Source organism: Pelodiscus sinensis, chromosome 9 (assembly GCF_049634645.1).
Source record: "Pelodiscus sinensis isolate JC-2024 chromosome 9, ASM4963464v1, whole genome shotgun sequence".
Taxonomy (NCBI): Eukaryota; Metazoa; Chordata; order Testudines; family Trionychidae; genus Pelodiscus; species Pelodiscus sinensis.
Genome location: NC_134719.1, coordinates 997790 through 1021056, shown reverse-complemented (window position 1 = coordinate 1021056; position 23267 = coordinate 997790). Strand labels below are relative to the sequence as shown.

At 61.6% G+C, this 23267-nt stretch overlaps 1 protein-coding gene across 3 annotated transcripts; it reads left to right on the top strand.

Annotated features, from left to right (window-relative positions):
• Positions 1–4256: 4256 nt before the first annotated feature.
• LOC142830525 (uncharacterized) lies at positions 4257–17970 on the top strand. 3 transcript variants are annotated; one of them, XM_075935828.1, is made up of 4 exons: positions 4257–4405; positions 5835–5988; positions 13013–13123; positions 14281–17970. In XM_075935828.1, the coding sequence occupies exons 2-4, from the start codon at positions 5970–5972 to the stop codon at positions 15519–15521; spliced, it is 1371 nt and encodes a 456-aa protein (XP_075791943.1). In that variant the 5' UTR covers positions 4257–4405; positions 5835–5969; the 3' UTR covers positions 15522–17970. The 3 variants fall into 3 exon arrangements, with proteins under 3 accessions (XP_075791943.1, XP_075791945.1, XP_075791944.1); XM_075935829.1 differs by having other exon boundaries at positions 4287–4418; XM_075935830.1 differs by lacking the exon at positions 13013–13123 and having other exon boundaries at positions 4258–4405.
• The last annotated feature ends 5297 nt before the right edge of the window (positions 17971–23267 follow it).

Genomic DNA, 23267 nt, shown 5'->3' with positions numbered 1-23267 from the left:
GGTCCGTCAGGACAGACGTGAGAAAGACTGAACGTACTTCCCCAGTGAGTCGTGCCCAGCCTGCCCCTCCTCATCCAGGGAAACTGAGGCACAGAGTCACTGCAGAGCAGCAGAGCACAGTAGAAATCGTGTACAGCACAGCAAAGCAAATGGTGAGTATAAAGCAGAGTGAACGCAGAGGGCTAGAAGAGTGGACAAAAATCCCCACAACGTCACACGGGGCTTTTCATTCCCAGAGCTCAGCAGCCCTGGCAAAGCGGGGTCAGGAACACGCCCCCTATTTTACAGCTGGGGCGGCTTTTGCCCAGGGCACCCAGTGACAGAGCCGGGAATGGCAGATGAGGTAGATTAAGGGGGCGAGGATCAACTCTGGATTCTGCCTCAGCCAGGCCATTACTGGCTGCTGCACCCATCTCTGGTGACCACACTTCAGCCCCGGTGGTAACCCATTGGAAAGGGTTCAGGACAGGACTATGAGAACGCTCTGCCCAGGAGGCTCTGAAGAAGCCTAGTCTATTGATTTTGTCTGAGACAAAGCGGGGACGTACCTCTGGGGGGAGGAGACTTCTGAGACAGCCAAGAACTCTGATCCAGCAGGAAAAGGCCGAAGGAGATGCAATGGCTGGAGGCTGAAGCCAGGCAAACCCAGGCTGGAAATAAGGCCTGATATCTCACAGTGATGGTAAGGAGCCATCAGAACCACAGGCCTAGGGCGGGGGAGAATTTGCTGTCATTTTAATTCAATCACACCGGGATAGTCTTCTGAAAGATCCGTGGTAGCTCGGCCCAAAGTCACACGCTCGATGAATGGTTCCAGTCACGCTCTGACCCCAGCCCACGTTTGCAGGGCGTAGAGGAAGCCCTCCCGGCGTACAGCGCTGAGTACTGCATAGCGAAAGGCGCCCCTCCGCATCTGCGTCTAGCCCCCATCACTGCTCTGGCTAGTGCAGGGGCGGGGGAACCTTTTTTGGGCTGGGGGCCGCTAAGCCACAGAAAAATCAGTCAGAGGCTGCACAGAAGTGAGAAGCACAGAAAAGCCCACACCCTCCCGGACTGCGAAGGAGAAAGACCCTCCCACGTTCCCTTCGCACGCCAGAGCCTCGGGGGTGCCGCCTCGTAGATTTTGTGAGTTCCAATTTCAGAGTTTCCTTTGCAAGGGCAGGTGGCTTGTCAGTTTCCCGTCTTGTATGTACGGTCCTTTCTCACAGCAGCAGAGGAACGAAAAACACTTTAAAAACAGGAAAATGTGGTTGTCAAGCCGCAGAAATTGGCAGGGAGACCCCGGGGCAGCCACGGGTCTTGGCTTTTAACTCTTTTCTTTTTTTTCAGGTCGGGGGAGGGAGGAGGAAATTGACTAGATTTCAAATGGACCTTACCGGAAAGAGTCAAGCAGAGGGGGAGGGGGCTAGAGTGCCAGCACAGGCTCCCCAATGCTGGGGGGGGGCTCTGAGCCTTGAGGCAAGCAGAGGGACACATCCAGGCAAGCAGGGGGCCACATCTGGCCCCTGGGCCTGAGGTTCCCCACCCTTGATCTAGAACCTCACAGTCTAATGGTCTTACCATCACAACACTCCCGCAGGGAGGGCAGGGCTATGACCCATTGTACAGATGGGAAACAGGGACTAAGGGACATGCCCCAGGTCACACATGGAGAATGTGGCAGAGGAGGGAACTGAAACCAGGTTTCTCAGGCTAGTGCACTAACCATTGCACCGTCCTTCTTCTCTACACCTGCTTTCTGTAACCTTCAGACACAAGTAGGAAAAGCCCCTTTTTTCTTTCTGTTTCACCAGCTCTGCTTCTTGTGTGAAATCCCCAGGCAGGAGAACACTTGGCCTTTGTTGCTATGGCATTTGTTTTGTTTGCTGTCTGCTGCAGAAGGAGCCCGGCTGCCTTTTTTGCAAGGTCTGAAGCTCACCTGCTGCCCAAAGGTCTTGCTGCTGACCCACCTGAGTCCAGAGAGAGGCCCAGATGTGTCAGCAATGTCTCTAGTGGGCGTAAGGTACAGATATTGGGTCATCCAGAGGGAAAGCTGGGGGACTCTTACTGGTAATACGGTCGATTTGAAATCTAGTCAATTAAAAAAAAAAAGGTTAAAAGCCATTTCCAAACCCGTGGCTGCCCCGGGATCTCCTTGCCAATTTCTGCGGCTTGACAACCACATTTTCCTGTTTTTAAAGAGTTTTTCATTCCTTTGCTGCTGTGAGAAAGGACGGTACATACAAGACAGGAAACTGACAAACCACCTGCCCCTGCAAAGGAAACCGTGAAACTGACAAGACCCACCAATGGCTAACACACAAAGCTAACACACTGGAAAACTCAGACATTCCTTTCCCCCTCCCCAACCTCTTTCAGTTACACTAATCTTAGCGATCGCTTGTAACAGAAGTTGGGGGAAGGTGATGGAGCAGGGCCCTATTGTGCGAGCAGCTGCACACACACAACAAAACCTCCAATCCGCTGCACTATTTGTTAAGTTGGACACATTCATTTAAGTGTAAAAAACCCTCAAACGATGGAGAGAACATGGGAAGCACCAAACCCCACTGAAACGCGCAGGGATGCCTCACATATGTCAGCTGATAAAATCAAGTAAATAATTGGCCCTTACGTTCCTTTGTCTTAAATGATGAGCCATAACAATCTCCGAGTCTTAGCGCTTCTAATGGCAGAGTTTATCCTAGGCATGTACTGTGGTCTCTGGGGTGCTTAATAGGTGCTTAAGAGGCAGAGTGGTTGGAGAGGAGGCCAGATCCATTTTGGATTAGCCATAGGAGCACTCCGCTCAAACCGGGCCTCCTCGGGTATCTGGGAACCATTTGTCCTGAGCATGCTCAGACACGGACCATAGAATCCCAGGGCCGGCAGAGACCTCAGGGGCCATAGAGTCCAGCCCCCGGCCCAAAGCAGGACCAACCCAACTCAATCATCCCAGCCAGGGCTTTGTCAAGCCAGGACTTAAACACCTCTAGGGATGGAGATTCCACCCCCTCCCTCGGGAACCCATCCCAGCGCTTCACCACCCTCCTAGGGAAATAGTTTTTCCTAATCTCCAACCTAGATCTCCCCCACTGTTAGGCCAGGCCTGCACTTACAAGTTTTGCCGGCATAGCAGTGCCAGTTGGCGTTCAATTGTTTTTTTATGTAGCTGGACCAGCAAAAGCCCGACTGTAGACGCAGTTATACCGGCCAAAACCCGCTTTTGTCGGCTTTCACGCTGGTATCCAAAGCTCCTGTTTGCTTGTGCAGCTGTGTCTACACTAAAAGTTTTTTGAAGGCCTAGCGACAGTGGGAGTGTTTTCAAGTACAGACAAGGCTTGGGAATCAGACCCACACGGGGGCTGTGTCTAGACTGGCCAGTTTTTCTGGAAAATCAGCCGCTTTTCCGGAAAAACTTGCCAGCTGTCTACACTGGCTGCTTGAATTTCCGCAAAAGCACTGACTTCCTACTGTAAGAAATCAGTGCTTCTTGCGGAAATACTATGCTGCTCCCGTTCAGGCAAAAGTCCTTTTGCGCAAAAGGGCCAGTGTGGACAGCTCAGATTTGTTTTGCGCAAAAAAGCCCCGATCGCGAAAATGGTGATTGGGGCTTTTTTGCGGAAAAGCGCGTCTAGATTGGCCACGGACGCTTTTCCACAAAAAGTGCTTTTGCTGAAAAGTGTCCGTGCCAATCTAGATGCGCTTTTCCGAAACTGCTTTTAACGGAAAACTTTTCCGTTAAAAGCACTTCCGGAAAATCACGCCAGTCTAGACGCAGCCCAGTAGCATCACTCCCACCCGTTAGTCAAGCCAGGTTGGATTTTCCCCAGTTGCTCCCATGTGTGCCCTGATTTGATGCACAAGCCTGGTACAGATGTAAAGGGTGGTTTCAAGGTTCAGGGCATTGGGGCATCCTGCCCCCTTCCCAGGCCTCAGTTTACCTAGCTGGACAGTAATTTTTATCTGCCTCCCAGAGTCCAGGTGGAAATCAGCATTTTATTACTTCTCCACCCACAGGAGTTGGGCCCTGCTCTTCAAAAGTATCCAGGCATCTAACGCCCTTTGCTCAGCACCTAAACCCCACTGTGGCCTGAGGCCCGCAGCACTCCACCTATCTAGTTGGAACGATACCAAGTGGTGGGTCCCAGCCAGCCCCGCCACAGGCCCCACGCTCCACAAGCAAACCCCAGGCTAAGTGCTGCCCTGCTCAGCTCCACCCAGCCCCTAGTTACAGCCCTCGGCACTGGATCGGGAACACCTGTGCAGGCAGAGCCGGCAATGGGCCCCAAGGGGTTAATTAGCTGGGCAGATTCTACCTAAGGCTCCCGTTGCTCATGTGGGAGCTCTCCAATCCCAGGAGCTTTCCACTGCCGGGCAAATCGCCCCCACGGCTGCTTCCCACCAGACCCAAGGCTTCAGCCAGGTGCCCAGCAGAGGTGTGGGGGCTGGAGGGGGAAAGGCTAAAACTGAGGCATGCCAGGGAGTGGGGGAGGGGAGAGGTAGGCTAAAGGGAGCTGGAAAGGGTGGGGAATGGGAGAAGGGGTGCTGGGAACCGTACGGGGGCACTGAAAATGGGCATTGAGGGGAATGAGGGGGGCTGGCTATTGGAGGGGCTGGAAGGGAGCTGTGGAGGAGGACTTGGATATTAGGGTGCTGGGAAGAAGGGGGCTGGATATGGGGGGCTGGAGGCTGGCTGGGGAAAGGGGGCTGGATATGGGGGACTGGAGGCTGGGCAAGAGAAGGGGGCTGGATATGGGGGGCTGAGGGAAGGGGGCTGGATATGGGGGGCCTGGAGGCTGGGCAGCAGAAGGGGGCTGGAGGCTGAGAGAAGGGGGCTGGCTATGGGGGGGCTGAAGGCTGGCTGGGGAAAGGGGGCTGGAGGCTGAGAGAAGGGGGCTGGATATGGGGGGCTGGAGGCTGAGAGAAGGGGGCTGGATATGGGGGGCTGGAGGCTGGGCAGCAGAAGGGGGCTGGAGGCTGAGAGAAGGGGGCTGGCTATGGGGGGGCTGAAGGCTGGCTGGGGAAAGGGGGCTGGATATGGGGGACTGGAGGCTGGGCAAGAGAAGGGGGCTGGAGGCTGAGAGAAGGGGGCTGGATATGGGGGGCTGGAGGCTGAGAGAAGGGGGCTGGATATGGGGGGCTGGAGGCTGAGAGAAGGGGGCTGGATATGGGGGGCTGGAGGCTGAGAGAAGGGGGCTGGATATGGGGGGCTGGAGGCTGAGAGAAGGGGGCTGGATATGGGGGGCTGGAGGCTGGCTGGGGAAAGGGGGCTGGAGGCTGGGCAGGAGAAAAAGGGGGCTGGATATGGGGGGGCTGGAGGCTGGGCAGGAGAAAGGGGGCTGGAGGCTGGGCAGGAGAAAGGGGGCTGGATATGGGGGGCTGGAGGCTGAGAGAAGGGGGCTGGATATGGGGGGCTGGAGGCTGAGAGAAGGGGGCTGGATATGGGGGGCTGGAGGCTGAGAGAAGGGGGCTGGATATGGGGGCCAGGAGGCTGAGAGAAGGGGGCTGGATATGGGGGCCAGGAGGCTGAGAGAAGGGGGCTGGATATGGGGGCCTGGAGGCTGAGAGAAGGGGGCTGGATATGGGGGGCTGGAGGCTGAGAGAAGGGGGCTGGATATGGGGGGCTGGAGGCCGGGAGAAGGGGGCTGGATATGGGGGGCTGGAGGCTGGGCAGGAGAAGGGGGCTGGATATGGGGGGCTGGAGGCCGGGAGAAGGGGGCTGGATAGGAGACAGGCGCTCAGAGCTGGCTGGGGAGGACAAGGGGCAGGTAGCGGGGACTGGGGGCGAGGGGGCTGGCTCCAGGGCGCCGGGAAAGCCCGGAGGGCGGGGAGTTACTCGCCTCTGTTCGCAGGCGGCCCGAGCCTAGGCGGAGCCCCTGCGGCTGCCCCGGACGGGCCACACCCCGGGAGGGCCGGCCCGAGAGCGCGGAGCGCAGCCCGACATGGACACCTGAGCCGGGGCCCCGCAGCTCGGCGCCCGGGGGAGGATGGGACGCGCCGCGGGAGGTGAGTGACGGCGCCGCTCGGGCTCTGTCCCGGGGCCGGGGGCTCCGCCTCCCTCCAGCCCCCCTGCCCCGGGGGCCTGTGAGCTCTGAGCGAGGCCGGGGAGCTGCTGCGCGCGGGGTCTCTCCGGCGGCGGCCCAGCCCCAGCGCCCTGCCTGGTCCGCGGGAGCCGCCGGGCCGGGCGGGGGGCACCTGCTCCCTCCAGCACCCCTGCCCGGAGCCGGTTCCCCGGCCCCAGCGAGCACCGCCCCGGTGCTCCGGGCTCTCCAAGCGGCTCCCCAGGGGGCGCGCGTCCGCCCGGGCGGGTACGGGGCTGCCGGGCAGGAGACCGGCCAGTCGGTTCCTGGTCCCCCTCGGAGCTTGTGTCGTGCCCGGGCCTGGCGGCTCCGAGCCCTGCCACCTCCGTCCGGGGAGGAAAACTTGAGCCCGGGCGCGCTCTCGGGGGAACTTTCACACCAGCGTCCTGATCGATTTCCAAAGCGGCCGCTTCCATTCCGCTCCCCGTTGCAGCTGCGGACAGGAGGCTTCGTTTCCTGCCATTCCTCTGCTGCGCTGTCTGATGCTGTTAAACCGCTCCCAGGCCGCACCCCAGAGGTGGCTGCAGTTCAGTGAAGGGGGGAAGCAGCGTGACAGGAGTGTAAGACGGGACTCCTTGAAAAGGGCCTTTGGGGGCCCGCTGCAGGAGGTGGCCCTGCAGAACGACTCGCCGGCTGATGCTCCAGGGTGTGTCAGCTGGCTTTACCTGGATTCAAAAGGGAAGCTGTCTAGCACAGCGGTCCCCCACCCCCGTGCACCGGTGTGGGCTGCATGTGCAGCCGTGTCCTGTCGGGTTACGCGTCTGTCACAGGCATTGTTAGGAAAAGTCAGGGCCAGGTCCTGGGCAATAAACACAAATTGACGGAAACGCTTGATTGGCTGCTGGCTCTTACTAAAAATACCTGGGATGCACGAACAGCACTGCTGGGGCTCCAGGTGCCCCTCCCCCACTGCTCGTGGGGCAGACAGAGCTCGTGGGGCTGACCCAAACCAGCCGCTGTGCAGGTGGTCTCTGGTGACCCCGGGGCTGACGGCTGCTCCATCCCTACCTCCAGAGAAATCAGAGGTCCCTGAGAGTCTTGGGATCCGTGACCTCCATAACCGAGTCACAGCCGTAATTCCGTAGGCCCCAGACACATACCTGTGCGGGCATGTGGGCCGTGTGCTCTCGGGCTGTGGGTTGAGAACCTCTGGTCCAGCAGGAACTGGGCATCTGGCTTCCGTCTGCCGGGGACTCCGTTTGCAAGCCTCTGCCTATCTGTGATGAGGCTGCGCGGTGCGTTTCCCCGGTGGATTTGAGGCGACGTTGGCACCTTGAGGCTGGTGGGGGGGAGAGGGCTGGGGCCGTGCACGGTGCATCGTGGCTGAACAGGGAGGCAGGACTGTCGGGGCTTCAGGAATGAAGCCGTCAGAGGCCAAGACTTTTACAAGTGGCTAGTGGGTCGGGGGGCAGAACCTGGGGCCTATTTCTCGGTGCCGAGCACCCCGCTTGGAAAAACTGGCCCCTTCGAAAGCACGTGCGAGTAAAGCTGCCCAAATCCCCAGTCCAGCCGTCCCCAAGGCGCCTTCGGCAGATGGGGCGGCGGCTGGCATGTGGAGGATGCCTGGGGTCTTAGGAGGAATGAATTAAAATAGTCATGCAGCCAAAACATGGGGGAACCCCTTGAGGGCTGGAGCGGGTGTTGAGAGGTAAGACCTTGGGTGGGCCTGGGACCCGAGGGCACAGAAGGGAGCCTGGGGCAATGGGGAAGGAAATGGTGGGGCCTGAAGGGAGGGGCAGCGGGGACCAGGGAGTGGATGGGGAGCCCAGAAGCCAGGGGCTGACACGGAAACTCTTGCCTAGTCTAACCGCAGGACGTCTGGCCTTGACGGCTCATGGCTGCCGTGCAGGAGTGGGGCATGCTCGGCTGCCCGTTACCCTGGTGTACCCCAGGCCCGTGGAGTCGGGAGGGCTGTGTTCTCCAGCGCCCTGTGCCCATGGGGGTGTGCGGCACGGAAGGGGAAGCAGTGAAAAGAAAAGGCACAAAGTGCCCTCGTGCTTCCCGCCGCTCAGGGACCGGGCAGCCCCCTGGCCACGCGAGCGGGGCAGCAACGCAGTATCCAGCCAAGGGAGCGGGGCCTTTCCTGGCGGCTGCGGAACGGGCCGGCGGTGCAGAGGCACGGGGCGAGCGAGGCAGGCGGGACGGTCCCACGTGCTGGCTGCACCCCCTGCTCTGGCCCTGGTGGGGCGCGGTGGCGCACAGCCGGCCCGCAGAGGCCGAAGGGAAGGTGAACAGCGTAGGAGTCCCGTCCCTTTCCTGCTGAGTCAGCGAGCCGCTTGGCCCTGCTGCCGTCTGCCACCCTGCTGGGTCCGTGGGCCAGACAGAGGGGAGAGCTGAACCGGCAGGGGTGTCGGGGGGGAGAGCAGTTCCAGGCTCCGATGGGCTGTGCTCGGAGGAACCAGACCCAGGAGCAGGGGCTCGGTGAAGCTGCCGAGCAGGATGAACGGACGCTCGATATCGCAGATGGGAGGAGGGCCGCCCAGGTGACCTGACCAGCCCCGCTCCTCAGCGTTATCCAGGTCGTTCCAAGCCTTCCTTCAGCATCTGCTGTGTCACCCATGACACGAGGTAGGAGGCCTCAGATGAGAGATTCGTGGAGGGGGGGGGGGGGAACATCTGCTATGGAACATGATCTCCCTTGAGTACACTGGGGATGGGGGGGGTGGTTACGACTGGTGTTTCCTCTAACTTTTCCCACCCCAAGTGGAACAAATTTTCTTATGTGCGCCAATGGGGAGGGGCCGTGTGACACATCACCTTCCTATTGGGGCATATAACACCACTCGAGTGGTGGGAGTGGGGCCAAGGGGTTCTGAGTGTGGGAGGGGCTCAGGACTGGGGTGGGGGTGTGGGATCTGTGGGGCTGGGGATGAGGGGTTTGGGGTGTGGGAAGGGGGATTCAGGTTTGGGGAGGGGCTGGGGGCTGGTGCGCAGGAGGGAGGACAGGCTCTGGCCTGGGATCTGGGCTTTCAGATGCAGGAGGGTGTTCAGGCTCCGGGAGGGCAGGGGGCTGGGATTTGAACTTACCTGGGTGGCTCCATGCTGGGGCTGGTGGGGAGAGGCTCCTCTCCCACCAGCCACAGCAGCTTCAGGGCTTGGAGAGATCCCCCCCCCTTTTTTGCTGGAGGCCCAAGCCCCTGGGTGGGGCTTCCTGGGCAGCTGCACGGCCACGCAGCGCAGGGACAACGTAGGTTCAGCCTGACGATTGTTGGCAGTGACAGCTGGAACGTCCCTGCACCGGCCTCTGTGGCTGCCAGGTCCCAGCTTGGGACGGTCACAGAAAACCTGTTTCTAGGCAGGGCTGGCGCACAGCTGGCATCCTGGGGCCGGGCACGGAGCTGACAGCTGAGCTGGGCCGTCGGGGCGGGCAGGGCTTTCGCGCCGTGCAGTGCCAGGCGTTGGAGCCTGGTTCTCTTATGGGCAGGGCAGGAAAGGCTCTTGGGGTCGAGAGGGGTCCCTTCAGACCTGACAGCAGCGCTGGTCTCCTTGGCCTTGTGCTGGGGCTACCAGCCAGGGCAGGCGTTACTGCCAACTGGTCTGTGCTGACTGAAAGAAGCCCCCTCGTGGTGAAAGAGCCCCAGTACCCTGGCTTAAGCCCAATGTCTCCCCAGCCTCTGGCTGGCCTGAAAGTCTTGTCCTGCTCTCCTGAGCCAGCCACGCACCCCACACGCAGACACCCCGTCAATGCTGCCTCTTAATTGGCACGCAGCCCCTCCTGAGAGCCACCCCCTCCCTCACGAGAGCCCTTCCCGCAGCCGGGACCCGGGCCCTGTTTCACATGGAACAGCCGAGCACGTGCCAAGCCGGTGTCCAGAACAGGCCGCTTAGAGCCGTTACGGCTCTTGATTGAAAACCGGGCCTGGGCCTTTAAGCAGAGCAGGGCTGGGAGGAAAAGCCGAGGCAGGTCAGGGCAGTGGCCAGGAAGGCCCAGGGCGTGTCTGGCAGAGCAGGAGTTCTGCTGGGGCTGGCGTGGCTGATAAGCGGAGATTGTTAATTGTTCCACCCCTGCTCAGCCTGGCCGGCGGTAACCGGAACACGGGCCAAAGTGCTGCAGTTTCCTGCCCCACACAATGGCCGGGAAGGGAACCCGGGCCCTAAGGTCTCCGGCGTGCAGTGTGATTGCTGTGTGTGTCCCCGCAGCACCCCAGGGCCCCGGATAGGGCTGCAACCGATGGTGCTAGGCGCTGCATGGACACCGGACAAAGGGCAGCCTCTGCCCCAGGGAGTCTGCAATGCGAGACGAGGTCTCAGGTGGGGACAGACGGAGAAGTAGAGGGGGCCAGCGGCTTGGCTAGCGTGACAGGCCGGGCTCCCTGCACTCGGGATGTTACATTTCGATGAATGGGCTAATCGAATAGTCGATGAAATTTGCATCGACTCGTCGATTAGTCGCTAGGACGTCTCCGCCTGTGAAGTGTCGCAACAGCCCCAGGGGTAGGGTTAGGCCCCAGGGCTGTTAAAGGCGAAAGTGCTGCGGGGAGCACGGGGCCAGCAGGGGACTCAAGCCGACCCCCTCTGGCCCCGGCCATTCAAAGCGGCAGCGCCACGTGGAGCCTGGGGTCCGTGGGGGAGTCCCCAGCTGATCTCGGGCTCCGCATGGTGCTGCTGCTTTGAAGCGCCCCTCTTCTCCCCCCCCCCCCCCACTCCAGCCACCTCTTTCTGATAGAGGCAGCAAGCAGGGGGGAGCGAGTGGTCGACCAGCATGTGGACTGTGACAAGCGTTTGCTTGTCGGCGGATTGACTAGCCGTTCCCATCCCTTCCCTGCGTGGCCCAGCCATTGGCAGGTTTCCCGGGCGAAGGAGAGCTGGAGGGATTTGAAGGGGGATATTGCGTTTGTTTTGCAGAGGCTTCCGGGGAGTTTCTCCAAGTGCGAGGGGAAATCCCAAAGGTCCCCGTTGGCGTGCTAGCTTGGCCGGGCAGCACCTCGGCAGAGGGCCCGGGACAGAAAAAGCGGGGGCCGTACCCCATTTTGGGGCTGCATCTCGTGGAGTTCACGTGGCCTCGGAGCCTGGCCACGGGGAGGCGTGGCGGAGCGCAAGGGGGGGATGGGACCAAGGAAGGCAGCAAGGGCAGGAAGCAGGGTGAGAAATGACTGCGGGGGGTGGGGGACGGGTGCTGAACCAGACCTGTCAGTGGAATCCCCTTCCCACCGGCCCAGGGAGTCGTAGGTTTGGGGGGATGGAGTGGGGTCCCGGGTAACCCACTGCTGGGCTGGCCCGGCAGGCAGAGAGCTGGGAATGAGCTCAGCTGAGCAGCGTGGGGTCCATGTTATCTCCTGCCCGCAGCTGTGGCCGGTCTCTGTCTCCAGCACTCGGCTGCGTCGTTCTCTGCACCGACCCCTTGGCCCCAGGCGGGCTGTTAGCTCCGGAGAACGTGCAGCTGATCCGCAGGGCCTGCTGCTGGGGCTTCGGCTCCACTCTTCCCACCTCCAGCTGTTTGGCCCCTGAGCCTTTCCTGCAGCCCGTGCGCATTCGGACGCCTCTCTCGGCACCGGCTGCCCTGCCCGACAGCCCAGGGGATGGACGCCCCTGCTTCTTCCCAGGACACAGGCAAGACGGGACTCGCTTCCCACGCTCACCCCTGTTCCTGCCAGCATCAGCCTGACCCGAGCGGTGACCAGCTGCCAGGATGTGCTGGTATCTGGCCAGGCCTGGAGCTACAGATGGAGGGTCTTAAGCATCCGACCCTTACGCAGGGAAACAGGAGGGCACACGGCCTCCGTTGCCTCTCCACTGTTGCAGTGCCCCACAGGCCCCACTAGGGGTCACCGATGGCTCCAGCGGGGGGAAACCATCCAGCACCACTGAAAAACTCCAAGTGCCCTGTGCAGCCACCGCCCGGGGGCTCCAGCCCTTGCTCCAGCAGACCCCCGGGGGGCTGACTTGCTTCCTTGTTATGCCAGCAAAGCTTGGCTGAATTGATCGGTCCGGCAGCTGGACTCCAGCAGCCCCGCCCTGCCGCGGTGGCCTCAGTGCCGAGCCAGGCCCGCTGAGTTGGCTGTTTGCCCGGAGCAGGGCACTCGGGGGTAGCTGGGCTCATACGAGGACATGGGCCGGGGGGGCGAGAAGGGACGGTCGGCCCTGTTGGCTGGGCTGTTCTTGCCGTCTCCGCCCCAGGACGTTGGAGCGACAAGGCAGGCGAGGGGCTCTTTCCTGGGACCAGTTCCCTGGCTGGGAGTGGGGAAGCTCTCGTGCTTACCCAGAGCTCTCTTCTCCAGCTCCTCGGGTCACACTGTGGGGCCGGAGTCCTGGGTGGCCTTTGGGTCCGTGGCTTTAATGGCTCTGGCTCTGTCGTTGCACACACAGGAGCGTGATGTCCATGAAATGCTCCCCCTCCCCGGAGGCAAGGGCAGCTGTCCCCTGCCCTGACCCCCTCGCTGCGGTGCCGGGAGCCCCAATCCCTGATACGCTTGGGGGGGCAGGCCCCTCTGCACAGTTCCCCACAGCGTGCCCCTGGCTCTGCGCGGCAGGATGGAACCGATTCCGCTCTATTGGAGGAATTCTGCCCCAGAGATGCCTCCTAGAGAGATGCCTCCAAGCGCTGGTGTGAACAGAAGGGCCTCAGCCCAGCTGGTGCCCTGGAAGCCTGACTGTAGCCAGAGGAAGGAGTTTGTGGAGGGGAAAAGGCAGCTAGCCCGGGCTCTGGACCTGCTGGAAAGGGTGGCGGAGCAGAGAGAGTCCTGTTTGCAAACCCTGGACTCCTTGGAACCCCAGACTTCAGTCCCAGCAGGATCTAACCAGGCCGGGCGTCTTTCTGCAGGTTACTTGAGGGGGGAGGTGCGGGGAGCCCTGGGAGGCTGTCGTGCAGCACTGACGCCGCTGATCCAGCCTAGGCATCCGGATCGCTCATTGGCCACGTGCAGCAGGGTCATGGGTCAGTCTCGGTGCCCTCGGGAGGGCAAGTCTCACGCGCCGCCTCTGTGGTTTGAATGACGCGTTCCCCTTTCCAGGACGAGAGCTCAGGCGTGCCCAGCCGGGGGAACCGCTCTCGTCTGGAGCAAGTGTAAGCGGGGTGGCGCCCGAGCCAATGCAGCGCTTTGCCAGCCGCTCCCCTGGAGCAGGTAACTGCCAAGCAGCAGGGTCTGGTCAGAGGCAGGGCTCCTGCCTGGGTGTGTTTGCACCAGGGCTGGGTTGCTTCAGAAACCATATCAACAGCTTGGCATCAGCTGCCTGCCTGCTGAGCAGCGGGTGGTAGACTGGGACTTTCCGGCTTGAAAAGAGATGATGGGGGGCAGGACTGTGAACTCCCGAGTGGGGTGGGGACAGTGTTTACTCCTCGTGGCATGAGAAACGGGGGTCCCCACATGCAAAGGCAGCCTGTCTTCAGACAGCCGCTCGCGGCGCTCCCTGCCAAGACCGGAACAGGGCTCAAAAGAGGGCTAGAGACGCCCAGGTCGATCAATGGCTGTTCCTCAGGCTGGGCGGGGATGGTCCCGCGTCTCTGGCAGGAGCTGGGAGTGGGCGCCAGGTATGGCAGGGCCGTCCTTCAGACGCGTGGGGCCTGGCGCAGCCCGAGCAGTGGGGGGTGGCCGCTCCGGGGGGCTGGGCCCTGCTCGGGGCTGGAGCCGGGCGGGGCAGGGAGTCCGCTTTCATGCCAGATCCAACTGGGGGATGCTAGTGGGTCACATACTGAGTGCTCAAAAGGGGTTTACCCCAACCCCTTCCTCCCTGCTGCGGCCAGACGCTGTCATGCAAGATGCTAGCGGCGGCACAGTCGGGGAGACGTGACCCGTAATACAGCCCTTGAATTAATCATTGAAAACCAGCCGTGGTCCGAGATGCACTGCCAGCTGGGGGCGATGTGCTGCCAGGGGATGCTCCCTTTCAACCGGGCCGGAAATCGGGACGTTCGTTGTTACCGATCCTGTGGCGCCTTTCATCAAAGCAGCAGGGTCGGCCTTTGCTAAGTTCTCTGCTGGGTGCCTGCGCGCCGTCCGGCTGTGCTTCAGTTCGGGCAGTGCTGCTCTTCACGTCCTGCCTTGCGTCGCTTTGCAGTTACTGGACGCTGCAGCGTTCCACCCCAGAGTCAGCTGCATTCCAGGGCTGGAGGACGTGAACGTGGTACAGCTAGCGGAACCCTTCTCCAGTAGTTACATTGATCTATTAAATGGCTCGAACTGCCGTGATTGGGGTTTGCTGCTCAAGCAACGTGGAGAGTTAGTTCCAAAGCTGTCTTCACGACTGAGAAATGTTTATTTTCCTCTCCTCTTTTCTACAGGTCCCGCGCTGTGGACATTCCTACTCTGGGGGGTGCTGCCACTAGCAGCGCAACATGCCCTGGACGCTGGGGAAGAAGCCTGCAACTGCAGTACAGCCGGGGCCCACTCCAACTTTCAGGCATCCCCACCCCCCGAGGCATGCTGTCTGAACTTCACCGGGACTGAAATTGACTTGCTGGACTGGAGCGTCTTTGGCGGCCTAACAGGGCTGAGAGCGTTGTACCTCTCGCACTGCGGCATATCGGACATTGTCAACGTGACCGCCGCGGCCGTCCAGCTGGAGATCTTGCACCTGGATCACAATTGGCTGGAAAAGCTTCCGGAAAGCTTCCTCCAAGATGCCCCCCAACTGAGGGTCCTGCGCTTGGACAGCAACAAGCTCCGCGAGCTGCCAGAGTCCTTCCTGAGCGCATCCTCCCGAATCCAAGAGCTCGACCTCGGCTGCAATGACTTGGCCTCCCTTCCCTCCGCTGTCTTTCAGCCCTCGCTTGCCCGGCTCGGTCTCTCGAACAATAGCTGGGCTTGCACCTGTGCCCTGCGGAGTGACCTGGAGCGGTACTCCCGGACGCCACCCAGCGGGAAGAGGCAGGGCCCCGTGGTGCTGTGCAGCGCCCCAGAGCGGTACCGTGGCCGGGACATCCGGGACATCCCGAAGCAGGAGCTGTGCCGGGCCCACAGCCTGACTGCCCTCTTCATCTGCCTGCCCCTGGTGGTGGTTTTAGCTGTGGCCACCTGGTGCTTTTGCAGGCGGAAGGGAAAGCCGGGCTATACCCTCAGCCACCAGCCGGAGTGCCACCTGGCCACGGTGGAGAGGAACGGCGCCAAGGGGCTGGCAGAGCACCCCCGCTACCTCCCGTGCCAGCTGCCCGCCGCCCCCACCGAGAGCGAGAAGAACGTGCTGCTGAGGAACCAGATCCTGCTGAAGCCGGCCACCGCCCTGCTGGGGAGCAACCGGGACCTCTACGAAGAGGTGGAAATCCAGCTGGGGGCCTCCGATGATTCCTTGGTGCTGGTGAACGCAGGCAGCCTGCGGCAGGAGCCGGGCCCCGCGGCGGCGGCAGAGGAGCAGGCGGGCAGCGCGCCGGAGGCGGAGACGGTGAGCGTGACGGACGTGCTGAAGGACTCGGTGGACCGCGAGAAGCTCTACATGAGCCAGGCGGCAGATTATTACAACCTGGTGCCTGCCATCGAGCTGGAGGACTCGGACCACCAGGAGTACGAGAACGTCGACCTGCACTGAGGCTGGGGAAGGGTGGGAACGGGGGGCCGGGCCTGACCCATGCTGACACCTGGCGGAGGGTGAGAGGGACGCTGGGGCAGGATCCAGGGGGAGGGCGGTGAGTTTTCTCACTTGCAGGACCATGGTCCTTGCGCTCCATTGGACGGGTGCAAGAGCTGACGTACGTGAGATAAATGTCTGGAAACGGCGCAGGCTGGCTCATTGCAGGGCGGGATGTGGTGACTTCTAGATTCTAAGCCCCTCCGTGACTCGATTTCCCCCCCCCCCCCCCCCCCGCCTGCCAGGGTCAGCTCTTCCCATACTCTCTTCCTCCTGATGGGAAGAGGCGTCTTAACCCTGTCCCAAAGGCGCAGCCCGATCCTCCTATCTCATCCTCCCCAGCTGTCCCTGGAGAGCAGGCTCCGGTCAGGAAACTAGCCCCCCCTTTCACACGCCCCAGGCCTGGGCACCACAGCGACTGAGCGTCCCGGGCCTGTGCTGAGGGGTCACAGCGCCTCTTGCGCAGCAGTGCCCACAGCAGGCACGATCAGGGCATGCCGCCACAGCCATGGCAGCTGGAGACAGGCTGCGGGGGGAGGGCACACGTGCCAGGCCAAGCCCCAAGCAGGCGGGGGGTGGCCCTGACACGGGAGCGGGTCTGAGGAAGGCTGGGGTGGGCGCGGGTCAGGTTTTGGTCTCAGGCTGAGAAGGGAGAGCCGGGCCCTCTGGCTTACTCCCAGCCCTGCCTATGGGGCCGGAGTAGAGGCCAGGGCCCTGGTTCTGCTCCTGCCTTTGCAGGTGCAGGTTAGAACCATCCCCCTCAGAGCTACTGCGGTGGCCCAGGAGCAAAACCACCGGGACTGAGGCGAATGGGGCCTGGCAAAGCCACGTCTGGGCTGCTGGGGACGGGGTCTGGTCCCTGGCAAAGGAGCAGGGCCCTACCGGTCAGGTGTCTCCCCAGCCCTGGCTGCCCCCCGGTGGGCTCTGCCTTTTCCGGGGGCCTGGCGTTTCCTCCGCTCACGAGGGGCTGGGCCCACAGCGCGGGCTGAAACCCACTGTGCTCCCCAGGGACAGTGACGGGGGGATGTGTGCAAAGGCAGCGCTGGCGGCAGCCCTATGTGCCCCCGGGGGGCAGGGCCTGAGCTGTGAACTCCCCCTAGCAGAGGGGAAGGCGGGCAGCGAGGGGGCCGGCCCCAGCCCCCCGGGACCCCAGCCCCAGCCGCGGTGACCAAGAACAATGCCCCAGGGCAGCAGCAGGGCCCAGCTCCTGGCCCTGTCACAGCATGGAGGCAGGCCGGGGACTTAAAGCGCAGGGAGGATGCCATGCAGAACAGGCCGGCTCCTCTCTCCCCGGGGCTCAGGCTAAGGGGGCCGGGCTCTGGCCCTGCACGTGCTGTTTGAGGCAGCCAGTTGCCCTGACGTCAGTCCCGTGGCTCCAGGGCTCCCTAGGCCGGAGGGGTGAGAGGGGCGAGCTAGCGGCGGGGGCCCTGGAGCGGGAGCCGGGAATGTCCCGTGGCACTGCCTCTGCAGGGTGGCAGCCTGTGTCTCTTCCCTGAGGGTGGAGCCGGCTCGGCCCCGGGCCCCCAACATACAAAGCACAGCAGGAGGCCGCTACGGGCCAGGCTGTGCAGCTGGCCAGCCCTGCCGCCGCGCCATCCAGCTGTTCGCCTCCGAGAGCCAGACCAGGCCCAAGCCACCGACTCCCCAAACCCTTCTGGCCTCTCTGCACTGGGGCCCCTGGGAGCACGAGCCAGAGCTGGGCTGTGGGGTGAGGGGCAGGCAGCCCGCTGGGGTGGGGGCATCTTATTCTTGTTGGAGGGATGGAGGTTTCCTGGCTTTCCTCCTTTGCACCCCAGCCTCAGGCCTGCCCCTCCGCGCCGCCACGTCCTGCCAGCCGCTGGGGGGGACTCGAGGGGCTGGGCTTCCCAGTGGAGCCCCCCGTACGGCCCTGAGCTCCCGCCCTGTCTCAGGCTCTGCAGGTGGGCTGAGCTAGCCCTGCAGCAATCGGCCGGCATGGCACTGGAGCCGGGGTGAGCCAGCCGGGCGCCCCCCTGCCGCCCTGGGAGTGAAGGATGGCTGTATGGGCAGCCATAGCAGCTTCGCCCCCAGGCCCACCCCGCTCCAGCCACTCCTCGGCTTATCTGTGAGGCTCCTGACCCTGTGACAGCTGCGGCACCGGCCGTGGCCCTTTCCCGGGGGCCGTGCAGGGGCACCCCCTTTCCACCTGGTCCAGCCCGTGCTGCTCTGCGCTAGTGTCTAGAGCCAGGCCCCCGCTGCCATGGTGGGGGAGGGGGAGACTGAGCCTCGGCAGCGCCCGTGTGTCGCGGCCCCGCCCCGCAGCGGGCGACTCGCACCTTTGCACAGGGAAGCTGTCACCAGCGCTGCCTGCTGTAAATAACGGCCCTTCGCCGCCCTCGCCCCCGAGCTGCTGCAGTGGGAAAGAGGGGAAGGGCAGCAGCGGGCTGTAAATCATCCCCTACCTGGCGCAGTTCAAGGGGCACAGGCACCGCAAGCCGTGGGGATAGGCTGTGTGGGGTGACACCCCGGCCTCAGCCCCTCACCTGCCCGCTGGGCCCAGCCTGCCCTTCTCTGCCCGCAGCATCTGCGCCGTCCCTCCCTCCCCCGGCTGCAACGATAGGACTTCCCTAGGGCTGCCTCCGGGGGCCACGGGGCTCTCGCCGGACCCCAGAGTCCTCCACGGCTGCTCCCTGGAAGGTGGCTGGGGCCGGGGCAAGGCCTGTGGCGCACACGGGTTCTAGGAGACGGGGGAAGGAGCGGGGCTGGGCAGGGGGCAGAGCAATGGGACAACAGGGAGTTAATTCTCTTCCCCGAGGGCACCAGGCTGTGGGAACCGGGACTTCCCACGCCTCCGGGGCCAGGAGCGGGCCGGGCTGGCGTTAACCCTCTGGTGGGAGGCTCGCTGGCCACAGGAAGGAGGGGGGAACGTTTCGTTAACCTTCCTTCAGCCTCCACACCAAAAGGCCGACCTGGGAACCCATCACTTCCTGACCTGGCTCTCCCCTAAACCTCAGGCTGGAATCTCCCCCAGATCCCAGGGGGAGCAAAGCGCTGACTGGGGAAGAGAGGGGCGCAGGAGGCAGACGACAGCCGGCCTTCCCCCACCTACCCACGCTCGCCAGCAGAGAGGGCAAGGCAGGGCTGCGAGATGAGCGAGATCCGAGGCAGGGGTGGGCCGGGAGCTTTCAGTGCCTCCAGCAGAGGAAGCAGTGTTTCCTGCGACGTGAGATCATCCCTCAGAACTCTGCTTGGCCAGGAGCCCCAGCCCTGCACGTGGCTTTGTTTCAGGCGGAGCATTTATTTATAACCTCCCCATAGTTTTCCTCCAGGGGGTCACTGCAGGGTAATTCCAAGCCCCCAGCAACACCCGAGCGACGGCGGAAGAACCAGGCGCGATCAGTGTCCGGCGGGTTACGGGAGTGAGGGTGATCAGCGTGGCTGAGCCACTCGGCCGGCACACGCCTCCCTCCCAGGAGGTTGTGAGGAAAGGCGGCGTCTTTTAAACAGCCGGCTGACAGCCCAGCCCCTCACGCCCCCCCCCACTGGTGGAAGTAACAAGTGGTTAACATGACAGTGAATTTAGTTTTACCAGTGCGGTTGAAATTCACCAGGCCAAGCGGAGCCGCAGACACACGCGCGGAATCTGCATCTGCCAACGGGACAAAGGGAGCGCACGTCAGGATTTAACATGTTTTGATGCCTCTTGGTTACTACGCGCCGGCTAGCAGCTCCGTGCCAGGCGGGCTCCCACAGGAGGAGCAGCGTGAGGACGCAGCCAGGCAGGAAGGGGAGCGCGCGACGGGGACGTGCACTAGAAAGCAAATGCCAGGAAGCCTGCAGAATTTACCCCCACGGTGCCCCTGGGACAGCCTGCCTGCCATTCTTCGCGCTTCTGCTGGCGGCGGTGCAGGCTTAGCACCGATCCTTCCAGCTGGAGACATTAGACTCCCTCAGGTGTGCTTCCTTCCTTTGTGTTTAGCTTATTCCCCCTCGCACACACACATCCAGGGCCTTGTGAGTGGTTCAGCAGCAGGGTACATTCACTCCAGAGACCAGGAACTAGTTTTCCTTCCGTTGCCGCTTTCCTTTTAGTCACGAGGGGAATCTGTTCAAATCTACCACACGGCGAGAAAGTGGCTCCTTCCTAGCACTGACCAAACAGGGTCCCTTGTCCCCATGTGGCATCCGACGCGGTCGGTCAATAAAGGTGAGCTGGAGGGACTAGCCAGAGTCTCTCAGCCAGCACAAGGGCATGTGAATGGAGTGACTGGCCCTGGACACTCCCTCATTGGCTGGGGGTCTCTCTGCAGGCACCCTGCCTCAGTTTCCCCCCTTTCTGGGCTCGCTCGCTCAAGCTACCGAACGAACACTTCTCTGGTTCAGCTACCGCCCTGACCCCCAGGCTGGATTTATTAAAGGAACAAAGCCGTTCCCAAAACAAAGTTGCTTAAGATTAGGGTGCGTCCACACTGCAAAGCTATTCTGAGATCCCAGAGGTATCCTGAAAGAGCTGCCCCGTGTCCAAGGAACAGTCCCGTTAGTTCGAAATATTTTTCGAAAGAACGGACGCGCTATTTCACCATCCCTGTAAACCCCGTCGCACGAGGGATAAGGCATGGCTCGAAATAGCGCTTTATTTCGACATTTGGCACCCTGTAGCTGCGTCCAATTTCAAAATAGCCTATTCCGAACTAAAGTAAGAGACGCGATTTGCGTGGTGCAACTTGGGTATCTTATTTTGAGTTCCGAGTGCAGTGTAGACGCGCCGTTCGACAGCGAGCAGTTGAAGAATCGTGGAGCTGCCTCCAATTTTAGTGCTTTCATGACTATTCACTAGTTCCGGGGGCCGGCAGCCAGTGCACTCGTGGCCCCGCTCCCAGGGAGCCTTCTCCTACCCCGCGTTGCTGCCTCTGTGTCAGAGGTAGCAGCCTGGCGAGGCAGCAGCCTCTGGCCGTGGGAGCCAACCTCCCTGCAGGCAAAGGCTGCTCTGGTGTCTCACGGCAACAGCCTCCCTGGCTCATCCCCCCGGCCCCGGCACAGAGCAGCACCCTGACCTCTCTCCCCATGCCCAGCTCGGACTGTCTGCACCCCATGGCAGGCCACGCGCACACACAGCCAAACCTGGGTGTGACAGACCGGGCCGTGTCTGGGCACAGCTGAGGGCGTCCGCTCAGGGCGAATTGCTCAAATCCGGGGCTCTTTACAATCCCCCTGACTGGCGACCTCTCCACACAGGCCACAAACCAGTTCCACAGAGCGCTTCAGCAGCCTGCCTGAAGCCTCCCGAGCAAAACCCCTCCAACACCCCAGCAATATCCGTGCCCCAGATGGCCCCGGGCCTATACATGGGTGGGGAGTCCTAGCACCCAATCCCACCTACCCCGAACAAGTTCTGTCTGGTTCCAAGAAACCAGCCACAGATCCCTGGTCAATTTACCCTCTGGATCTTACCCACAAATCACGCTGGGCCAATCCTTTAGAATCTATATCTAAAGGTTTATTATTACAAGAAAGAAAAGCCTGAGAGTGAGGTTATTAAAGTACAGTACGTTACATGCACCGAATCTCCCCGTTCTCGATGCAGGCTCTAGCAGAGATGTTGCAGCTGCTGGTTAAAAGTTCTTATTGCACATCCTACGATCAGGATGGGTTCACAGGTCTTCCGGGCTCTTCAATCCCTGCAGTGCTGCCTCTGGGATGAAGTGCTGAGCTGAGAACAAAATGGCATCGACCACATGGCCTCTTTATACTCCTTCCTGGCCTCTTCTAGTATGTAGCAGGTCACCTGGTCCTCAGCCTCTCTGTGTTCCCTGCTGGCTGCTCTCAGGACAGCCCCCATTCTTTGGGTGTGTCTTTGGCCCATTGAGAACCATTGTCCCACAGGTAATTAGCATGTCCACAGGCTCCACAGGCTCGGCCCTGCCCAATGCTTAACCACATGCAGGGAAATCTTCAGTTTCCACACAGATTACAGATCTACACACACAGACATTATATACTCACATAAACAGTGTACACAGGATCAGAAAACAACAAGCTCCCATTCAATACCCCACATGGCTCCCTTTCATACAGATTTCTGGGGCCAGCACCCCCACCTAGGGGTGCAGCAGCGATCTGGCTGCTTCCCTCCAATTCGGTAACATCCCCCCGGCCCCGGCACAGAGCAGCACCCTGACCTCTCTCCCCATGCTCAGCTCGGACTGTCTGCACCCCACGGCAGGCCACGCACACACACAGCCAAACCTGGGCTCCCCAGAACCAGAGCCATCTGCCACCCTGGCTCTCCGGAGGGGGTGGGAAGCTACAGACATTGCCTCCGCATTAGGGTTAGCTGGTGCTCCCGACGCCATCCCACAATGCCGTGCTTCCCGTTGGGAAATGACCCAGGGGTGCGGGCCACAATGCCGGGCTCTCCTGAGGAGGCTGAGCAGGGATCCTGGGACACACCTGTGCCTGGGTCTCTCCTGAATCTCTTCCGCACGGGGGCTGCGGAGGGTACAGGGCAGTGCCCCGGGCCTGGCAGATCTGGGTGAGAGCAGGCGGGCGCTGTGGGTCGGAGTGCTGGGTACACCTCGCCGGAGGGGCTCCGTTACAGTCGGGGCACAGACCGGCTGCCGAAAGCAGGGCTGGTGTGACCCTCCCTGTCAGTTCCCTATTCTCTGCCTGGCGATAACCCCCAATCCATCACCGGGAGGAATGAGGTTTATGAGCCATGGGGAGGTATTTAAAGGGAGAGTGTCAGAGCTCTGCCGCTGCCTGGATCCTGTGGGACACAAAAGGACAGGCCACACACTCGGTGCAGGTAGGAGCAGCAACTGGTCTGGGCAGGGGTACGGGTGGGAGCGGGAGGGCTGCTTGTAGGGTGTCACCCTAGGCATAGCTCTGCACTAGCAGTATCCTGTACAGGGCCACGTGGGAGAATCAGCTGTTACCACTCGTCTGGCTGTGACAGAAACAAAGCGTCTGCAGTCTACATGCCAGGGCCTGAGCCGAGGTGGCCCTGTCCCTTCCGTGGATTTCAAGGGGGACTCTGGGAAGCAAAGTGGGGGGTGGAGGGGACCCCCTGCTTGGGTGGGCTGCATCCCCTTCTCTGGATGCTGCTAAGCCATCCCAGCCGGGGGCTGACTTCTGAAGAGCAGGATTTTCCCACAATTGCAATGCCTCCCAGAGCAGAGACCCCCACAGGAAAGGCGACGGATCCTGCCAGCCTCCCTCCGGACCTCGGTTCAGGCATGCGCTGTGCCAGTGGGAATTTACATACTAAGCCGGGAGAGTGTCAGGTCAGTGCCGGGCCATGCTGCAGCTTTGGGCTCTCTGGCATGGCCGTGTTAGAGGGGCTCGTGCCAATCCAGACCCAGCATGAGCAGCTCTGAGCTCAGCCCAGTGGTATCTGACTGCCCCTGGGTTGAACCAGAACCAATAGGTCTGAATAAAACTGGCACGATGAAGAGAAGCAGCTGCTCAGCTGGTACCATCTGTGAACAGCAGTTACTGCTGCCTGTGTGTAGCCTCTCGCCTGTGTCTCGGTCAGCTGGCACTATCTGGCTGCTGCTGTGTGTGTGCGCTCTTGAATGTGTACGGTTTCCTCACTAGCACCCTGCAGGGAAGGAACCCAGGACCCTCAGCATCCGCCTCTCCCACCTAAGCTAGAAGAGTAATGATCACCTGGTAGTAGTAGTAGACTTTTACCCTCTTATGCGGAACAGCCACTAGAGGGCGACAAAGACATGGTCGCCTAGCGTGGGT